The sequence below is a fragment of the Ambystoma mexicanum genome, chromosome 5q, assembly GCF_040938575.1.
Source record: "Ambystoma mexicanum isolate Mex_15411 chromosome 5q, UKY_AmexF1_1, whole genome shotgun sequence".
NCBI classification, from domain to species: domain Eukaryota; kingdom Metazoa; phylum Chordata; class Amphibia; order Caudata; family Ambystomatidae; genus Ambystoma; species Ambystoma mexicanum.
This window is the reverse complement of record NC_090933.1, coordinates 689,709,865-689,726,764: the sequence shown is the minus strand read 5'-3', so window position 1 is coordinate 689,726,764 and position 16,900 is coordinate 689,709,865. Positions and strand designations below refer to the sequence as shown.

Sequence of the window (16,900 nt, the reverse complement as noted above, 5' to 3'; positions counted from 1 at the left end):
CATTTTAAATATTTTTATTCTGACTACTGATAACATTTTTAGGACATGATAAGTTCTCCTTGACCAACCATGTCCTGCTTGAATATGAGCAGCGGGATTTGATTTCCTTCTCCCTGCATTAATGATGATATAACTTTATGCGGGTTGAACCAGAGAATTGGCCAGGCAAAAAATCAATAAAAATAGGCATCAGTGAGGCAGAGTTTCACCCTGGAAAAGAACATCTATTATTGATGTATTATTTATAATAAGTGGGTGGAGCGGGAAGGGTAAAACATAGCTTTAAGTGACATGAAATGAACATTTGAGTGAAAACATAAAAGGAGAACACCAGTGTTGAGGCTCAAATCCAGCACACTTTTCTGCTTGCTTCCACCATTATGTTGAGTGTTCTAAACTTCAGTCAAATGGTGCTTTAGCTCTGAATTGTGCCGAGGGATAATGCGTCCAGGAACAGTGTGCCTGTCTGCATTGTGAATAGGGGTTCCAGGTACAGGGGATTCAAACCATACAAGGCAGCAACTACTGGCGAAATGACAGGCAATGTCACACGCAGTAGGAGCCACTTATTGAGATATTGAGGATCTGGCCCAGCTCAGGAGCTGCCTCAAGGATCTGGGTGCCTGGATAGCAAATAACTCACTAAAACTTAGTTAGAAATATTGCATTGACTTTCAGAGTAACTTCACTGAATATTTCTCTGTTCTTATTTGTATAGGAAAAATTGTATGTCTAAATGACAAGGAACTGTTGTTTATATCCGGATTTGGTCCGGGTTCTTCCTTTCTCCTTTTGGTTTAATTCTTGAGTTTGTTCTCTTTATTTCTCATAGGTTCAACTCGTGTATATATGGTTTGAAAGATTTTATCCACTGTTAAAAATGTGAATTACATGTTTGATTTAATTCTATGTATGTATTTTCCACATTAAATGTGTTTTCAATTGTTATGAATGGTTATGACTCTGTTATATACAATTGGGTGTAATGTTCTTTTCATAACCAACGAGGTTATACAGGTATTGGACCGATATGGTACTAATTCATTTATACCGTTCATAGGCCAATCCTTTTTTCAGTACTCTTTTTTGTGAATATAAGTCTTACTAGCCTCTTACTGGTACGCCACCCCTAAGGCAGACCACTGCCACCACAAAGTGGCCACCTCTTTTGTAATATATCACTAAAACTTAATGGCGGCAAAACCGAGGTCCTCGTGGTGGGCACGACTAGTCCTCTCACTTACCGGACTCCTGATTTTTGGCCGGTTTCTCTGGGCCCGTTTCCTTCTCCGTCCCCTCCAGTGAGAAATCTGGGGGTAATATTTTCATCTTCTCTTTCTATGACTGAGCAGGTTGGTGCAGTCTGCAAATCCGGTCAATTTAAATTGTTCACTTTGCAGAAGGTTCTTCCCTTCATTTCTGGTCACTTTCATGCCCCAGTGGTAGCAGCTATGGTCCTCAGTACGGCCGATTATTGTAATTCGCTCTACTACAGCCAACCATGCTATCTGATAAATCTCATCAAAATGCTCCAGAATGCAGCGGCCAGAGTAGTCTTGCACCCTCTGGTACGCACTCACATGTCACCGCTCCTGAAACAGCTGCACTGGCTTCCGATTGAAAAATGTATCTTGGTATAAATATATGTGCCTAGTACATCGAGCTTTTTACAAGGTGGGAGTAGAATATTTTCAGGAACATTTTTTCATTATGTTGCTGCTCGCCCTATTCGGTCTCAAGCTGCCCTATTACTATCGGTCCCCTGTGTCCATGCCTTTTCCGTGGCAGCCGCAAAAGCATGGAACCATCTGCCGTGGTCAATTCGTGCAACCTCTAACCACTTGGCCTTCCAGCGGTCCCTGAAGACCCTTCTTTTTTAAATGCATATCTGTCCCACCTTCCTCTTCCTCTGCTCAGTGCCAAGGTGCCTTGGGGCGTATGTGCTCGTTATAAGACTATATAACATAACATAACATATTTCGTGGCAAAATAGTGGGGAGGTGTGTGGATAAAAAGGCTTTTTTAGTTGATAAAAAGAGCAATATATAGCTAAAGGATGCTGTCAAGTATGTTAAAGAAATCCTGAGATAATTATATTTAGGATGTATCTGGCTGTATGGAAAGATACATGTGCAAATTGACAGGCTGTTTTTCACTTTCACTTCTATGGCACACACATCATCACCTATCACCTATTCAGAAAGGGCACTTGCATATGTGCCACTGGTTTGGGCACCTGCATGTGCTCCAGACATCGGGCTTACATGTTAACATGGCCGGGGACAGTGCCAGGGGTTGTATGAAGGCGTCTGTGGATCACAGAGGGATTTGATCCTGCCCCTTCCTTAGCAGAAGTCTGGTTTTATTATCTGTTGCGGATGAAGGTGTAGGGAAGGCAGTGTGTATTTCAGAACCATTCCTTGTAGGGCCTCCTGCAGTAATGTCTATGCACTGCATGTGTGTTGTCCTTTTTCTATGTCTATCTCTTTATTACACGGCCACACTAGTGGCCGTGTAGTTATGGTTAAGTTGCTGTTTCCATAGAAAGAGCACTTTTTGGGTGGCTTATAACTCTGCTCCCCATGGACGAATCCTCACCAAACTTTGCAAAAAAAGTATATGGGCCCCACTTTTTTTTGCAAAGTTTGGTGATGTTTGGTGCAGGGGGGAGTTATACAGGGGGTCCCAAAACGTCTTTTTTCCCATAGACTGAATGGGGGAAAAAGTTTGGGCACGTCTACAGTCCAAACGGCTGGACGGATTTTTACCAAATTTGCGGCAGGAGCTTGGTCCCAAAAGTGTGCTTTTGTAAATTTGGTGCCAATCCATCCAGTACTTTTCTTTAAAACGACCAAAAAGTATGAAAAAATTAGTGATATCTATGTCCGCTCCGCGGACACACTTCCCTGTTCGCTCTGCGGACAAGATACCGATTGGCTAATCCGTAGCATCATATTCGCGGACATGTGGCGCATTCACTGATTGGGTTTTGAATGGCGTGAAGTGTGTCAGATTCTGTCGCTGCGCCCACCATGTTTTATTCGTGTTTTAGTGTACGCAGACATCGTCGGTAATACATATAAAACAAAATGTTAAACTTATGAAATATTGTATCAGAAGGTGAGGGTTAATGAGGCTGGGATGGGATGTGGAGCAGGAAGGCAAAACATGGTGTTTTCCTGTCATCTAAGTCATACGGTAAATAGCGTTATACAGTTTGAAATCTGAGGGAGCCACCTGCAGTGTTTGAAGGGAAGAGCGGTTTTGCAAGTGTATGGGAGTACCACTTCTCATGAATGCGTTGAGACATGTTGTTGGAAAGTCAGAATGTATTTGCATTCTGTGCGAAGATCACTTGCTTTGCTTTTGTGGTTGCGAGCTCAGTAGGTCCACGCATTCAACTGAAACCCATAAGGGTCAATTGTTTTTTGACCTTGAGCGAAAGCGAAAAATTCAGTAAGAATGCAGGGAGTGCAAGTTTGGGAAAAATACCATTTGATAAGGTTATGTATTCAAAATGTTTGTGAAACACATGCAAAATCAGTTGAAGACGATTCTTTGCTGCAAGTACCTCGCTGTCTCGTTTATAACAAAGACAATAAAGACGGTAAATATCGTGTAAGTTTACTTTTGACGACTCTACACCGGAACAAGTTTTAATTTGTTATTACCAGAACAGTAATTTTGGCATTATAACTGAGGTACTATCTTTCTGTGTAGCTGTCAATTTTTTTTTACGTTATGGAGAATACAGATTCTCACCCATGTGCAACGCTGTTATTTCTTTAAAATGTCATGTATGACCACATCGATTTGTGTATCACTTTCCATGTTATTTTTGTCTTTTTTGCAATTGTTTGCTAAAGGTTGGGTATTGATACGTATTGTGTGTTACGTTTTCCAAACAGCTACATTCTGCCGCACTGTGATTGCCATGAATTCCAGATGCCAAATGATGGGTTCTTTGGATGCCAAATGCACGTACTCGTGACCGGCTGCCTAACCGTGACTGTATTGTGGGACGACCGGGCAGGCCCCATTTGTCCATACGCTGGAGTGGCCATAAGGAGTAACATAAAATCTTTTATGGTGGTGTAGTCCAAAGTTCATGCTGACATCTTGGAAATCACTGTGCGACCGAAGCATTTGCTTTATCGAAAGTGAATACTTTGTGCATGTGAAAAGATCAACGTGTGGCTCACGATTAACATTTTCGATGACGACGGAACAAACAAAGTTACTATTTCCTTGAAAATGGGAATAGTCCGATGGTCTCGGGCAGTTTTTTGTGAAATTAAAGTACTTTACAAATTCTAAAATTGTTAATGTTTTCCTTTAAAAAACAATTTATTATTTCAAAATGTAACGTGCTACGTTCTACGTCGCTGTGTGTTCATTTGCAGGTTCTGTGTCACAGCACGTAGGTGCTTATGGGCGCATTTGGCTACGCCGGAGAGGAACGTCATCCAGAAAGGTGTTGAATATCACTAGGGTTGGTTGGTTATGTGACAAGATGTGGGAGTATTTTGGTATTACACAAGTTTCGTAATGTAGTTAAAAAACGTTGCGGTATACATTTAATGACTGAGGGGTAGGCTGCAGCCATGGGGACTGGGCAGAATGTCAGGGTCATGGTATCAGGTCATGATCCGCACAATGTGGCTACTGGTCATGACCAGAAGGGAGAAAAGATAGGATTACAGTGGCCATGTCCACCTGGGACTGGCTTTGTGGTAAAGTTGTTCGCCATTACAATACATTTGAAAGGGAGGAAAAAGGTGCTGGTGGTACTATGTTAACAGCGTTTACTTTGTGCTATTTGCAGGCTGCCATGGAAAGCGAAGAGGGGCCATGTATGGAACAACCGCCTTTCCTTTCCATGGTGGCCATGTTGGAAAAGGATTTAGTTTTGTATGCGATTTCTTTTTTTTTGTATTATTCTTAAACTGTGAAAGGTGGTTCTTACAGGAACATTTAATTTGTTTACGGATGGCTTTTATTTTGGAAGCACAGCTAAGATGGAAAGTTGTGGACGGATATGAGCAAAGAGGCACCAAACAGTAATATGGGGGGCTAGGCGGACGGGGGAAAATGTTGTGCGTGTGTTCTTTCTGGGTAGGGGCAGTGTTTCTCATGCTCCTTCGTTACAGCAGTTCTGCAGTTTCTTGGGGAGGAGGGGTGGCCTTAGCTCATGTCGTTTTCAGATAAATAGTATTTTTGCTAAAAGTATGTACTGTGTGCTACATCGTTAATGGGTCACTACGAATAGGTGTTGGAGCTGTGCAAGGGAAATGTTCAAGGTAGCAGTTCCTACATCAGTAAAAAATGTACGTGCACACTGTCCATGCGGGATATATCTTATTGTTAAGTGTGTACGGATTCTCAGACACGTCACCATGCTCTATGCCGATATATATGGTCATGTACTGGGCCGGCCTTAGGGGCAGCAGCACCCGTGGGCGAATTGGCGCCCCCCTCCCCGCGCGCCCCTTGTCAACAGGGGCCGTGGCTATGGAGTGTATATTTTTTTTTTTTTTAGATCTCCTCGCTCTGGCAAGGAGATAATTCTATTAATAAGGTGCATTAGCACCCTATTGTTCCTAAATGTACTCCGCTGCCGCGGATGCATTGACCAACAATGAGGCGCCTGCCCCCACTATGCCAGCTCGGGGGAGCCATTCAAAGACTCCCCCGAGCTGGCGTGGGGCTAACGGTCCCTTTTCTTGGGTAAGGCGCCTGCGGCAGAGGGGCACATTTGGTGTCAATCGGGTGCTAAGCACCCGATTGACACTGAATGCGCCTGCCTGCTGCGCCTTCTGCCGCTACGCCAGCTTCACGGAGCCCTTGAAAGAGTCCCCCGAGCTGGCGTGGTGGGGGGCTAATGGCGCCCTGGGGAGTGCGGCGCCCCGGCCGGTCAGCCGGCTAGCCCCCCCACTAAGGCCGGTTCTGGTCATGTGGCATTCTCTGCAAGGTGTGGAATGAAGTCAGATGTTCGTTTACATTATGGTTACGTGCCACTACTAAAAACCTATGAAGTTCACTAAAAGAACTTTGTTAACGGGACATTATGGTTAAGTTGCCCTACTAACAAACGTGTGAAATTCAGTAAAAAAACTTTGTTAATGGGACGTTATGGTTAAGTTGCTCTACTAAAAACCTGTGAAATTCTGTAAAAAAACTTTGTTAACGGGATGTTATGGTTCCAAGTAAAACCGAAAAACCCTTGAAATTCACCAGTTATGGTAAGCTAAGCAACCATAACTCGCACCACAACTGTGCACTGCTAACACTAACACCCAGGATATCAAAGATGACATCAAAAATGTCATTGATGACATCACTGATGACTTCACATGTACATTTACTTTGAATGAAAACTCTGCAGAAGGTATTCTTATTATAATGTTCACCAAAAAGTGTCAAGGATGATTGCAATAAATATCAAGTGCTTATTAGTGCATTAAGCAATGCGTTGATATATGTAGCATTCTACTATGAAGTTCTATGCAGTATACTAAGGTACTCATGTAGCAATATAGGCATTGTGCGTAGCATACATGATGGAGGTGCAATATTCATGAGCTTGCCATGTTGAACAGTGAATTGATAACTGTTTTCTTATTAGAGTTGTGGCTACTGTGAAACATGTGATAAGTAGGTAATGAAAACCACTTACTACATAATGGCATTATTATAGCCACAACACAAAGAGACATCATCACATACAAAAATTAGTATATACACAAAAATTGAAGTAAGGAAAAAAACAGCGGTACTAGCAGTAAGTGTTCATAACCTAACTGATAATCTTTATGCAGAGAAATGATTGTTCTGTTTCAAAGGTGATACTTACCCTATGCATATGTATCACGTGATTTGACTGGACCCTAAGGGAATTACTGTAAGAACATACTTGAAGGATAAGTCTACAATTATAGTACCTTTTATATTTTTAATTCCTGACTGTTACTGAAAAAAAACATTTGGGCTAGATATGTTAGTAAAGGGAAAAAAGGGCGAGCCAGAAATGTGATGTCATCAGTGATGTCATCAATGACATTTGTGATGTCATCTTTGATGTCCTGGGTGTTAGTCTTAGCAGTGCATGGTGGTGGTGCGAGTTATGGATGCATAGCTTACCATAACTGGCAAATTTCAAGGGTTTTTCGGTTTTACTTGGAACCATAACGTCCCGTTAACAAAGTTCTTTTTTTTTACTGAATCAGTTATATACATGGAATGCAGGCATTTCATTCAGAGTATGGGCCTTTTCAGACTTAGCCTCTGGAATGCTCTTCCTGTGCCTATGTGGTAAAAGGTCCAGTTCTCTATTGTTTTGGGGTCCAACAAATAAGTATCTGGCATGTACGGAAGGTAGAGTGTGCAGCGATTGCTGCACTCCCGCCACTCCCATATGACACAAGATCCATCTTTGAATACAGGAACTATGTGTTGCTCTCGCCAGATTGCAAATGGCGATGAACACTGAATACATCTCAAGTGTTTAGCCAAGCCTTCCTGCATGGAATCCCAAATGTCTACATGGCCAAATTGGAATATCGAAGAGAGGACCATGTTGCCGCCTAATAGTCTATTCAAGCCACCGCATTTCGAAGAATTTGAAGATTTATTGTTATGCTGTTACCCATATTTTAGATGTGTGGGAGTCGGTGTGCCTTTGGGTTGTTTTAATCCAGGTACTTATTTTAGCCACGATGTTCATACATTATTTCAAATTGCACACTTTGTCCTTCAGGCGATTGACACGTGGCAGAGTGACCCGGCCATGAAAAGGATGCTTAACCAGCTGTTCTTCTACATCATGCCTGTGTTTAATGTGGATGGGTATCGCTACAGCTGGACTGATGTAAGTAGTTTCCACTTGTTGCATTAGAACAACTAAACAGTGCATGCTGCCAATACTGTTGGATACAATGTCAGGCTGCCACTTGGCATGTACTGTAAATGTTTCCTTTTTCATTCCTATAAAGCTTTGTCATATGTTTACACTGGTGTTTCTATGAGATCAGAATCAAGGGGGCATTCCTATCAAGTTCCCTATAAAACTCTGGCATATGTTTGTTTACATTGATGTTTCTAGGATATCAGAGTTACGGGGGCAGTGTGAACCTAGCCGAAGACACTTTTTATGTTTTATTTAATCCAACCTTAAATACTGTACATATTCACAAAGCAATAGAATGGATCATTTCAAATGATCTCATTACTTTTTCACTGAATAAAACACATTAATGAACACTAGTATTGTGTGCAACAAGCACATTTCAATTCTCTACACTCTCCTCGAATCTCGCCTTTCCTAGTTCATATCGGATCAGCAGAGAGTGTCCGTATCCTATCCCGCTAGGGATCATGGTCCGAATGCATCCAGCCTAGGTTTAAACCTTCCCCAAAATCTGTGTGGCATGCAATGTCTGCATGCACCCTCACACACAGCTCCATGGCACCATCAGCATTCCTAGAAACATAGTTCTTAAAGATCCATCAAAGATCATAAAAAGGCGCTTCACAGGATCTACTGCGGAATTACTTTCTTGATCTAGACAGTCTCTGCTCTCGATGGATATTCTTCACTGCACCTCAAATTCCATGCATGAGAAGGTTATTAAATTGATGCTGCATGGCTATCCTGCGCGTGTGGTGTAACTGTTTTGCGGACAACTAACAAATGACTCATTTTAAATTGCTAAGAAATAGATTGCTGAAAAATTGACCAAATGATGCCCTCAAAAGTAACTGTTCCAATGTCAATATCAGGCAACACAAACACTCTAGGCCACTCGTTCAACCCAGCAATGGAAATTGAGTGCTGCTTTGGTGTATCCAAGAAGGAGGAAGTCAGCGTTTTGATGACCTGGGTTCAAAAATCCTAAATTCTCTCCTATTACCAAATTGTGATCATGCTGACAGACATTAGTGCATAAGGAAGCTGCTTCATAGAGCCGTCATGCCCCAAAGGAGCTGCAGCAAGCGATCATATCCGGTTCACCTAGCTAGCCCGCAAAAGTGTCCAGGGATAGCCCACAATTATGGAATATTTTATTTTTTGTATCAATGCAAGGCATTTGACCGTTTCTAAGCACTTTCTTACTTAAATATAGGTCCATCCGTGGATTGGTAAAGGGTGACCTGTTTGCTGTGACCTGCAAGAATAAGACAGATTCAGGCTTGTTCATTCCTGTTTCTAAATAATAGATGCAATGCATGCATTGAAAAAGGCTTTTCAAAATTTGTAACACATATTGCATTATTCAAATGGCATTTCATTTATAAGAATATACTAGTGCCATAGGTACATTGGGTTCATCAATATTGTACATGATTACCTATGTGGAGTGAAAACATGTCCTCTTCCTTTAAAGCGTGAACATGCAGCTTATTATCGGAACATTAGCTACATATATAGCATTTCCATGGTCATGGCTTTGCAATATGTAATTTGCTTTTGGGATAGCTGAATTGGCTGAAGACCTCTTGTGCACTTCTACGAACTGGCCAGTGGAGCAGGTCTTCTCTACATGCAATTTTGGTTTACTTCTCATGTCATTTTCTATGTTTCACCTAGCTCCTTGTCTAGTAGCTTGTGGTTTCTGGGTGCAGTATCTACTGGGAGTATTCCTTGCACATGTTCTTGTGTGGCTCACTACAGGTTGTGAGTTTGCATAGGGCTATTAATATGCCACTCTCTGACATTTCACTCACCTAAGCATTGTTCCTAAGGCATCCTTATATGTAATTCATGATGTTATGTTTCCTGCTTGTATAGCACCTATAGTGCCCTGGCGTGATTTCAAAGCTCTGAGGGAAAAGAATACAGATGGAGATGGTAGTGGTAACAAACAGAAGAGGGAACAAGGCTACAGGTAAAGGTCCCTCACCTAGCGCAAAATGAGGAACTTCTCAGCCAGGATGTCACTTGCCAAGATGGTAAACCTACCACAAATCTTATATATTTTTAATAATGTCCCGATTTGGCCTCTGACGGGCTTCTGGGCGGGCAGGAGTATGATGATTAAACTAATCTGGGTGGGCAGACATGCCTGAATTTCCTTTGAAATATTGACTCGGCCTTATTAGCAGGGTGGACTGGACTTCCCGTACCTGTATATTTATGTTTACTTCCTAGCTTTGCAGATGCAGTATTGAATATGGTGGTGGCCTCCATTGCCAAACTCCCACATACTCTCCTTGAAAAGGAGATTTCACTCCCCAGCAAAGTGGAAGGGCTATGGTGGGACACCCCAGAAAAGCATGTGAACATTGAGGTCCAGCCCCTCGACATAACATGTAAAGCCTGGGATCAATTACGGCGATGGGAGGGGTCAGCGACGTGGTACTCCGTACAGTTTGCCATATATCAGTTGTGTGGAATCTCACTCACCCATGAACGCGTATTTCAGCAACACTTTGAGAGTTTAGGAGTGCACACTCTGGGGGATTTGTTCAGGGATGGTGAATTCATTAATGGGATGCACTCAAGGTAAGAGGGGCGTGGACACCAATCATGATGTTTTTATATTTTCAGCTCTGTGAATTGCTCTGCTCTAAATGGCCCAATTTCCCTCGGGCGCCTGTGGCCTCAGTACTACTACAGTATGCCATCTCTCCTCCATCCACAAGTAAGCTGGTTTCCTCCTTATACAAAATCATCCGATCACAACGTCCCACCCACATTGGGGGCCATGTGAGAAGGTGGGAGGTATCCCTGAGGAAGACTCTGACCACTGAACAGTGGAAACTCATCTGTACACAAACCCGCTCTGCGTAAATGAATGACCGGTTTCGTTTGATACATTATAAATTCCTACACCAGGTGTATTATTCCCCAGCATGCCTACATAATTTTTATTCGGATACGCCCTCTAGCTGTCAAAGATGTGCATGACACAGGCAGAATTTTACCACATGTTATGGTGCTACCCCCGCATACAGCCACTCTGGATTTATTTTGTAGGATGTCCTCCCAAATGGTCAATAGATCTATACCTCACACCCCTGAATTATTGTTACTGGCCCTGGTGGAGATAGTGTCCCGCCCTGAGAAAAGACTGTTGGGAATGGCCTCAGTGGTAGGCAGAGCACTCATTGCCAGGGCGTGGGTGAGGTGTGGGGCACCAAGATTCCCAGAGTGGCTCAACTATATGTCTATGTGTGAAAGAATGGAAACCCAATATGCACTGACCCTTCCAGCGCTCAGCAGGCCAATGGACATCTGGGCTCTCTTTAGGGCATTCATGCTGGCAAGAACATGGGATTCCCCCTGCCCTGCCCCCCCTCCAAGCTCATCCTAGTCTTATCCCCTAATATGCAACAATGTTAACAGGGATGGGGCTGGACAATCTGACTAGATAACTCTTAATGTGGCATAATCGGATGTGTTAGCCATATCGGATGGGGTACCAACACCTGAATGCCTGCATTAAAGGACATTTTCCCGACGTGAACAGAGAATTGCTTTGTCTTTTTTGCTGATGTCTTCATTTGCTGCTCGTTTTGCTATTACTGTTCACCAGTCTCGATGTGGGTAAGGGAGGAGGGGGCGGGGGCAGGGTATGAAGATCAGTTTTCTTTGTTTCTGTTTGGAAAACATCAAACAGTTTTAAAAAAAATGAGGACCTTCTTGGCATTCTGCCACTTTCCTCTACCTCGCTCAGCTTCCTCATCATCTCCAGGGCCAATACAACGTTTGGATTCATTTATGACTGCTAGACCTGTTGTGCACTTTAAAACACAATTGAACCGCACATAACAAAATATTTAAATTATCTTTCATGTTAATGCCAACTGTGTAAAACTGCGGGTTCTTTTGCGGCATATCTGAAATGTGTTGACTGGGTGTCTGGCCAGTCTCAGCTTTCTGAACTCCCCTTACTCTAGCATGACAGACTGCAACTGCTCCCAACCTCCAGGGCATGAAACAACACTCCACAGAACTTGCAATAAATCATTAGCTAACATGTGACAGAGTAGGAATGAGAAACACTAAAGTATTCAAACATTCCTTGAAAATGCAACTAGGTAATACAATCACACCACTAGAGAACACTACAAGAGTCGTGGCAAACACATAATCTAGAATAAACAGTTGATAAGCTCTGCTGAATTTCCCCGCAGAGGAAAAATATAAGTCTAGATAAAAAGCCTTCCTTATCTCTCCCAGAACACAGTTTGCAGGCAGTCAATTGTGCGAGCTAGCACAGGAGCAATGCATCTACATAATATTAGAGTACAAGTCTTGAAATAGCAACAAAGCACATACATATAGTTACAAAAAATCCTCACTTTTTACCATCCTTAAAACAGATTGTTGACAATAGAGGTTGTCCTTCACAACTAAAACTCCCAGATGGACTCTTCTGTCAAATGTAACTTCAAGTCAAAATTTACCAGAGAGCTGCTTCTCCCCAGTTTGAAAGGAAGCCTTTTAAGGGATCGCGATAGACCCCCTGACCCCTCTGCTGCCACCTCCGACTGACAGAAGCACACGGTCTGTACAAATACCAATTTTCACCAGACATGGAACAGCAAAAATGCACATTATATTGACAGTCCCAATATTCTACATCTGTTTTTTTTTTTTGCTTCATAGTACCCTCCATGCCTCTAGATAAGCCCCTGCAGACATATCTTTCTGCTTCTGTGTTTACACAGCCAAGTACAAATATTGCTTACCAATAACCAAACATGCCTTTTTTGCTGAGGTCTGCAGAATGCAGAAATGGTCCTATTTTGCTGATGCTTACACATCGAAATGCAAACATGTCTTTTTTGCTGAGGTCTGCAAAATGCAAAAATTCACAAGCGTTTAAAAGCAGGCACTTTTGCTGTCTAACACGAGCTGGTCCTGTCATTGATATTTTTAGTTGACAGCGACCAGGCTGCATTGTCCAGGCCAATGGTCTTAACTGTAGAGGGTTATTTTTTAGATCCTGTCAATCATCAGGAATGCCATAACCACATCTATACTATATATAGACTTTATGTCCAGTTCATATTTTTATATCAAAGTGATATAAAAAAAGTTTGATGTCATATTTTTGGAGGGACAACTTTTTATAATAAAAATTGGGATTTTTACAATGAATTTATATTAAAAAGTATTAATTTTTATATTTAAAATATTGATTTGTATATACATTTATATAAAAATACACATTTGTTTTATATACATTTTATATAAAAAAGATATCAACATTTATTGATAGCATTTTTTATATAGAATCTATATTAACTGTATATCAAATCTATATCCATCTACACTTGCTCTCTAGCCTGTGTCCTTTAAATTATAACATCATAACGTCATCTATACTCTATAAAATGTATATCCGCTTCCTATTGCATTAAAGGCCAAACGCACTCCGACGGCATTGATGCATCATGCTGCAAAACTCTAAATTCACAGCCCCTGACCTCAGCGCTCAATTCACTCTCTATAGTCGACCAAGCAGCACCATCACCGGCTGCTCCCATCTTTCTATACATTTGATATAAAAAAAGATATCAAAACATTTTTGTATACCCTTTTTATATCAAATGTATATTTTATATCACATTGATATACAGATTATAGCCACTTAATATCAAATATACATTTTAAATAAAATTGATATTAAATAAATGTTGATATAATTTCTATATAAAATGTATATTAAGTTTCTATCAAAACACTATCAAAAAGAAGGCGGAACTAAGGCCGGAAGCAGGGTGTGTGGCCAGTTGTCAAAATGTTGATGTGCGTAAAAGGGGGCCCCATTAACTACTAACGTGGGTTTAGACCAGCAGTGCAAACCTGCATTCCTAGCCTCCTGATTGGCTGGCACCACTTCCCAGGGAGGGTAATTTGCTATCTCGTTCTTGCAGTTCTGCTTGTATAGTCATAAACGTAAATACTGGCATGTACCAGAATGCACAGCGCTGTGATAGAAAAAGAAAGGCATACTAACAGGGACAGCTTGAGATCTCTGCTGGCTCAGATACTTTGCACACATTCAATCCCATATTCAGTGAAAAGATTAGCTTGTGTGAGCACCGGCAACCTTCATCAAAGCTCTCCACTGATGCTCCTGAGGAAAAGCTGATAAACAATTCGAAACTGGGTGAATTCTGTGATATACTATGAGACGACCAAGCCTGATAACAAAGTATGCACATGGCCCTGAAACCGAAACTCTCCTCGCCACTGGACACTATGGAGTCTCCACCACCTACATCTATGGAGATATGGTATGTTCTACAGGCCAAACAAATGGCACTGCAGTACTCATGTGAGCCACATATATATGACCTATAGAAAGGATGCAATCAATGGATGGAAACATTTGGTTTTGAGTCAGTAGACTTCGTCTGAATGTAGAGATATTATTTAACAGGCAGCCATCCTCGTGAGCCCAGTTCCTTGAATGTATGAGGTCTGATTCACAAAAGAATGCAATCAAGTAAATCAGAAGGTGCACATATACATATCAGATTTACACCTCCTACCTTATAACTGATTTACAAAGCAAAGAACTGGGGCAAATCTTTGTGGACTGTATTTACACATGAGCATCTCAAAGATGCTCCAGCCATTCAATTTTGGAACAAGTACCAAGACGATTATCAGAGGTAGAACAGAGACCTTTTCCGAAGGCCCTTCTTTTTAGTGGTCTTCAGCCTAAAAACGACACTGACTGCCACTCACTTTCATGCTTCACATCACTTTGGCCACACCTCTGCAATGCCACACCTCCTCATGGCAGTGAGCTGTCAGGTTCCTAGCTTCCATGCGCAGTGCAGGATGACATGAAAAGTACCTCAGCTCCCTATTTTCAAATTGCCCTGTATCTTAGAAATCATTGGATTAGTGATGCACAAGTGTGGGATTCCCATAGAATGCGTACTTATTATGACACCAATGTGATACTGTATATGTTATCAAATATTTTTTTTTACTGTTTGTGCAATGTGGATTATAATTGAAATCTGTTTCACACATTAAGAAAACATAATTATGAATATAAGGAAAGTTAACATACACTCTGATATGATTAGAATAACTTTGACAGTTGTAAGAATTACGCTTTATTTGTAAGTTGAACTCTTGGAACATTAAAAGAAGGCCACTGGATGTAGTAATATGTCATTATGGCACCTAAGGTCATACACTGCACTATGTATGGCCATCTTTGTTTAAATAACGATGATTCAGGCAATGCTGGTTTTCCAGTGTTGATGAATCTCTTGCCACCGGACGTTACGGGCTCTTTAAAGTCCTACAAAAGTAAAATATGTGAAGTGGATCGGCAGCATCTTAGATACATTGTATAGTAGACAGAAATTAACTCCTTCATCTTAATTAACTGGTTTTGAATTATGTTGCCCAACCTGAAAAAGGCTGAAGTGGTCTATTGAAAGTCCATTAAGGTCAATAAGATAAACCCACGAGGTTACACTACAGAGAAAAGTTTAATGTCCATCAAATTAATTATTTACTTTTAATTGACAGGCGGCCATATATTTTCATGGATTTTCATGGATCTATTGAGACAAATAATTGTCTGACTATACACATCATGACTAAGTAAGATCGATCCCATACAATGGTGGTACAAATGATTACATGTAGGTTAGAATGAATCAACTCCTTTGATACATTTACATATTATGTTCACTTGTAGGTATAAGAAGGCTTCCTGTATCATCTTTAATTGGAGATTTTTGGGTAAAAAGGTTATTATCTTTGTTTAGCTACATATTAGCAGTCATGAATTAAGGACTAGTTGACTATAGAGTGATTAATACAGATTATCTTGATCGCTTTGTAGGAAGGCAGTGTTCACATTCTCTGAAGAAGGGTAGGAGATATATCTGAATCGCGTCAGAAAGAAAGGAGTAGAAAGGAAAATCTCTCATAATATTGAGTGGCTCCTAAAATAAATTAACTGGTCTAAATCAAGAATTCTATGTTGCTATATGTCGAGACAATGTTTATGAATTATATGGAAAATCGTTTATTGTCAAAAGAATTACATAAATTGTCTAACTACATTTTGTACAAAATACAAAATATACACTTTTATGTTGAGTGAAACTGTAATGAACTTATACACTTTTTTACTTATAATCTTTTGACCTAAACTTTTAATTTCTTTGTTTATTGTTGAATGCTAGAGATTCTTTTTAATGAATCAGAAGGTTTACCCGCGTGGAGTTCTTATGGGCAGCTACATTAGTCATAATGGGCATTTCCTTTGACCAATGGGATGCTGACCATTGAGAGAGCGAGCGCCTGTAATTTCAAAGCAAGCCTTGGCAAAGCCAACAGTTTTGGCTTTTGGAGGCTTGGAATCTGCATTTGATAGGGACTGCCATAATGCCCCTGCCAGCCAATAAGATGGCAACAGCAGGTAAATGGTGCTAGTACCTGAGCATATTATGATAATGCTTAGCAAATGGCTATCTAATTCCTATACAAAATCCAAAACCGTTGGCTCTGGGAATGCTGGTTTTTAACAGGAATTCAGTGCAAGGAACTGATGCAAATAGCTTATAAATCAACTGATCAACTGGCTGGAGGAACACTTGGTTAAGGCAGTTGTATTGCATCAGACACTGGTTTACCTGGTTTATAACTGCAAATATGCCAATAACTTTCTGAAAATTGCTCAGAAAGCACAGAGCTAGGCTCAAAGAGATCCAAGAGGGATGTGTTTCGGTGTTAATAGCCATTGGGACTAGCAGGCCCAAGGACACTTTTGTGGGTAACATCACCAAACAACACCTACAGGCTGTGCGTCCCTCGTCACATTTCACCACTTCCTATCTTCGCTTCCCATGAACATAGTTTTGGCTTGTAGGCAGTGCTTTCAGTGTCACTTAATAGGCAAAACTAAAACTA

The 16,900-nt window shown here is 41.2% G+C and overlaps 1 protein-coding gene across 5 annotated transcripts in view; it reads left to right on the top strand.

Moving 5' to 3' along the window:
* Positions 1-16,900, top strand: part of CPA6 (carboxypeptidase A6) — a 1,211,288-nt gene that overhangs the window by 1,091,916 nt on the left and 102,472 nt on the right. For all 5 annotated transcript variants that reach the window (XM_069621150.1, XM_069621152.1, XM_069621153.1 and 2 more), the window contains exon 7: positions 7,757-7,867. In XM_069621150.1, coding sequence (XP_069477251.1) covers positions 7,757-7,867 — 111 coding nt within the window. The remainder of the gene's footprint in view (positions 1-7,756; positions 7,868-16,900) is intronic.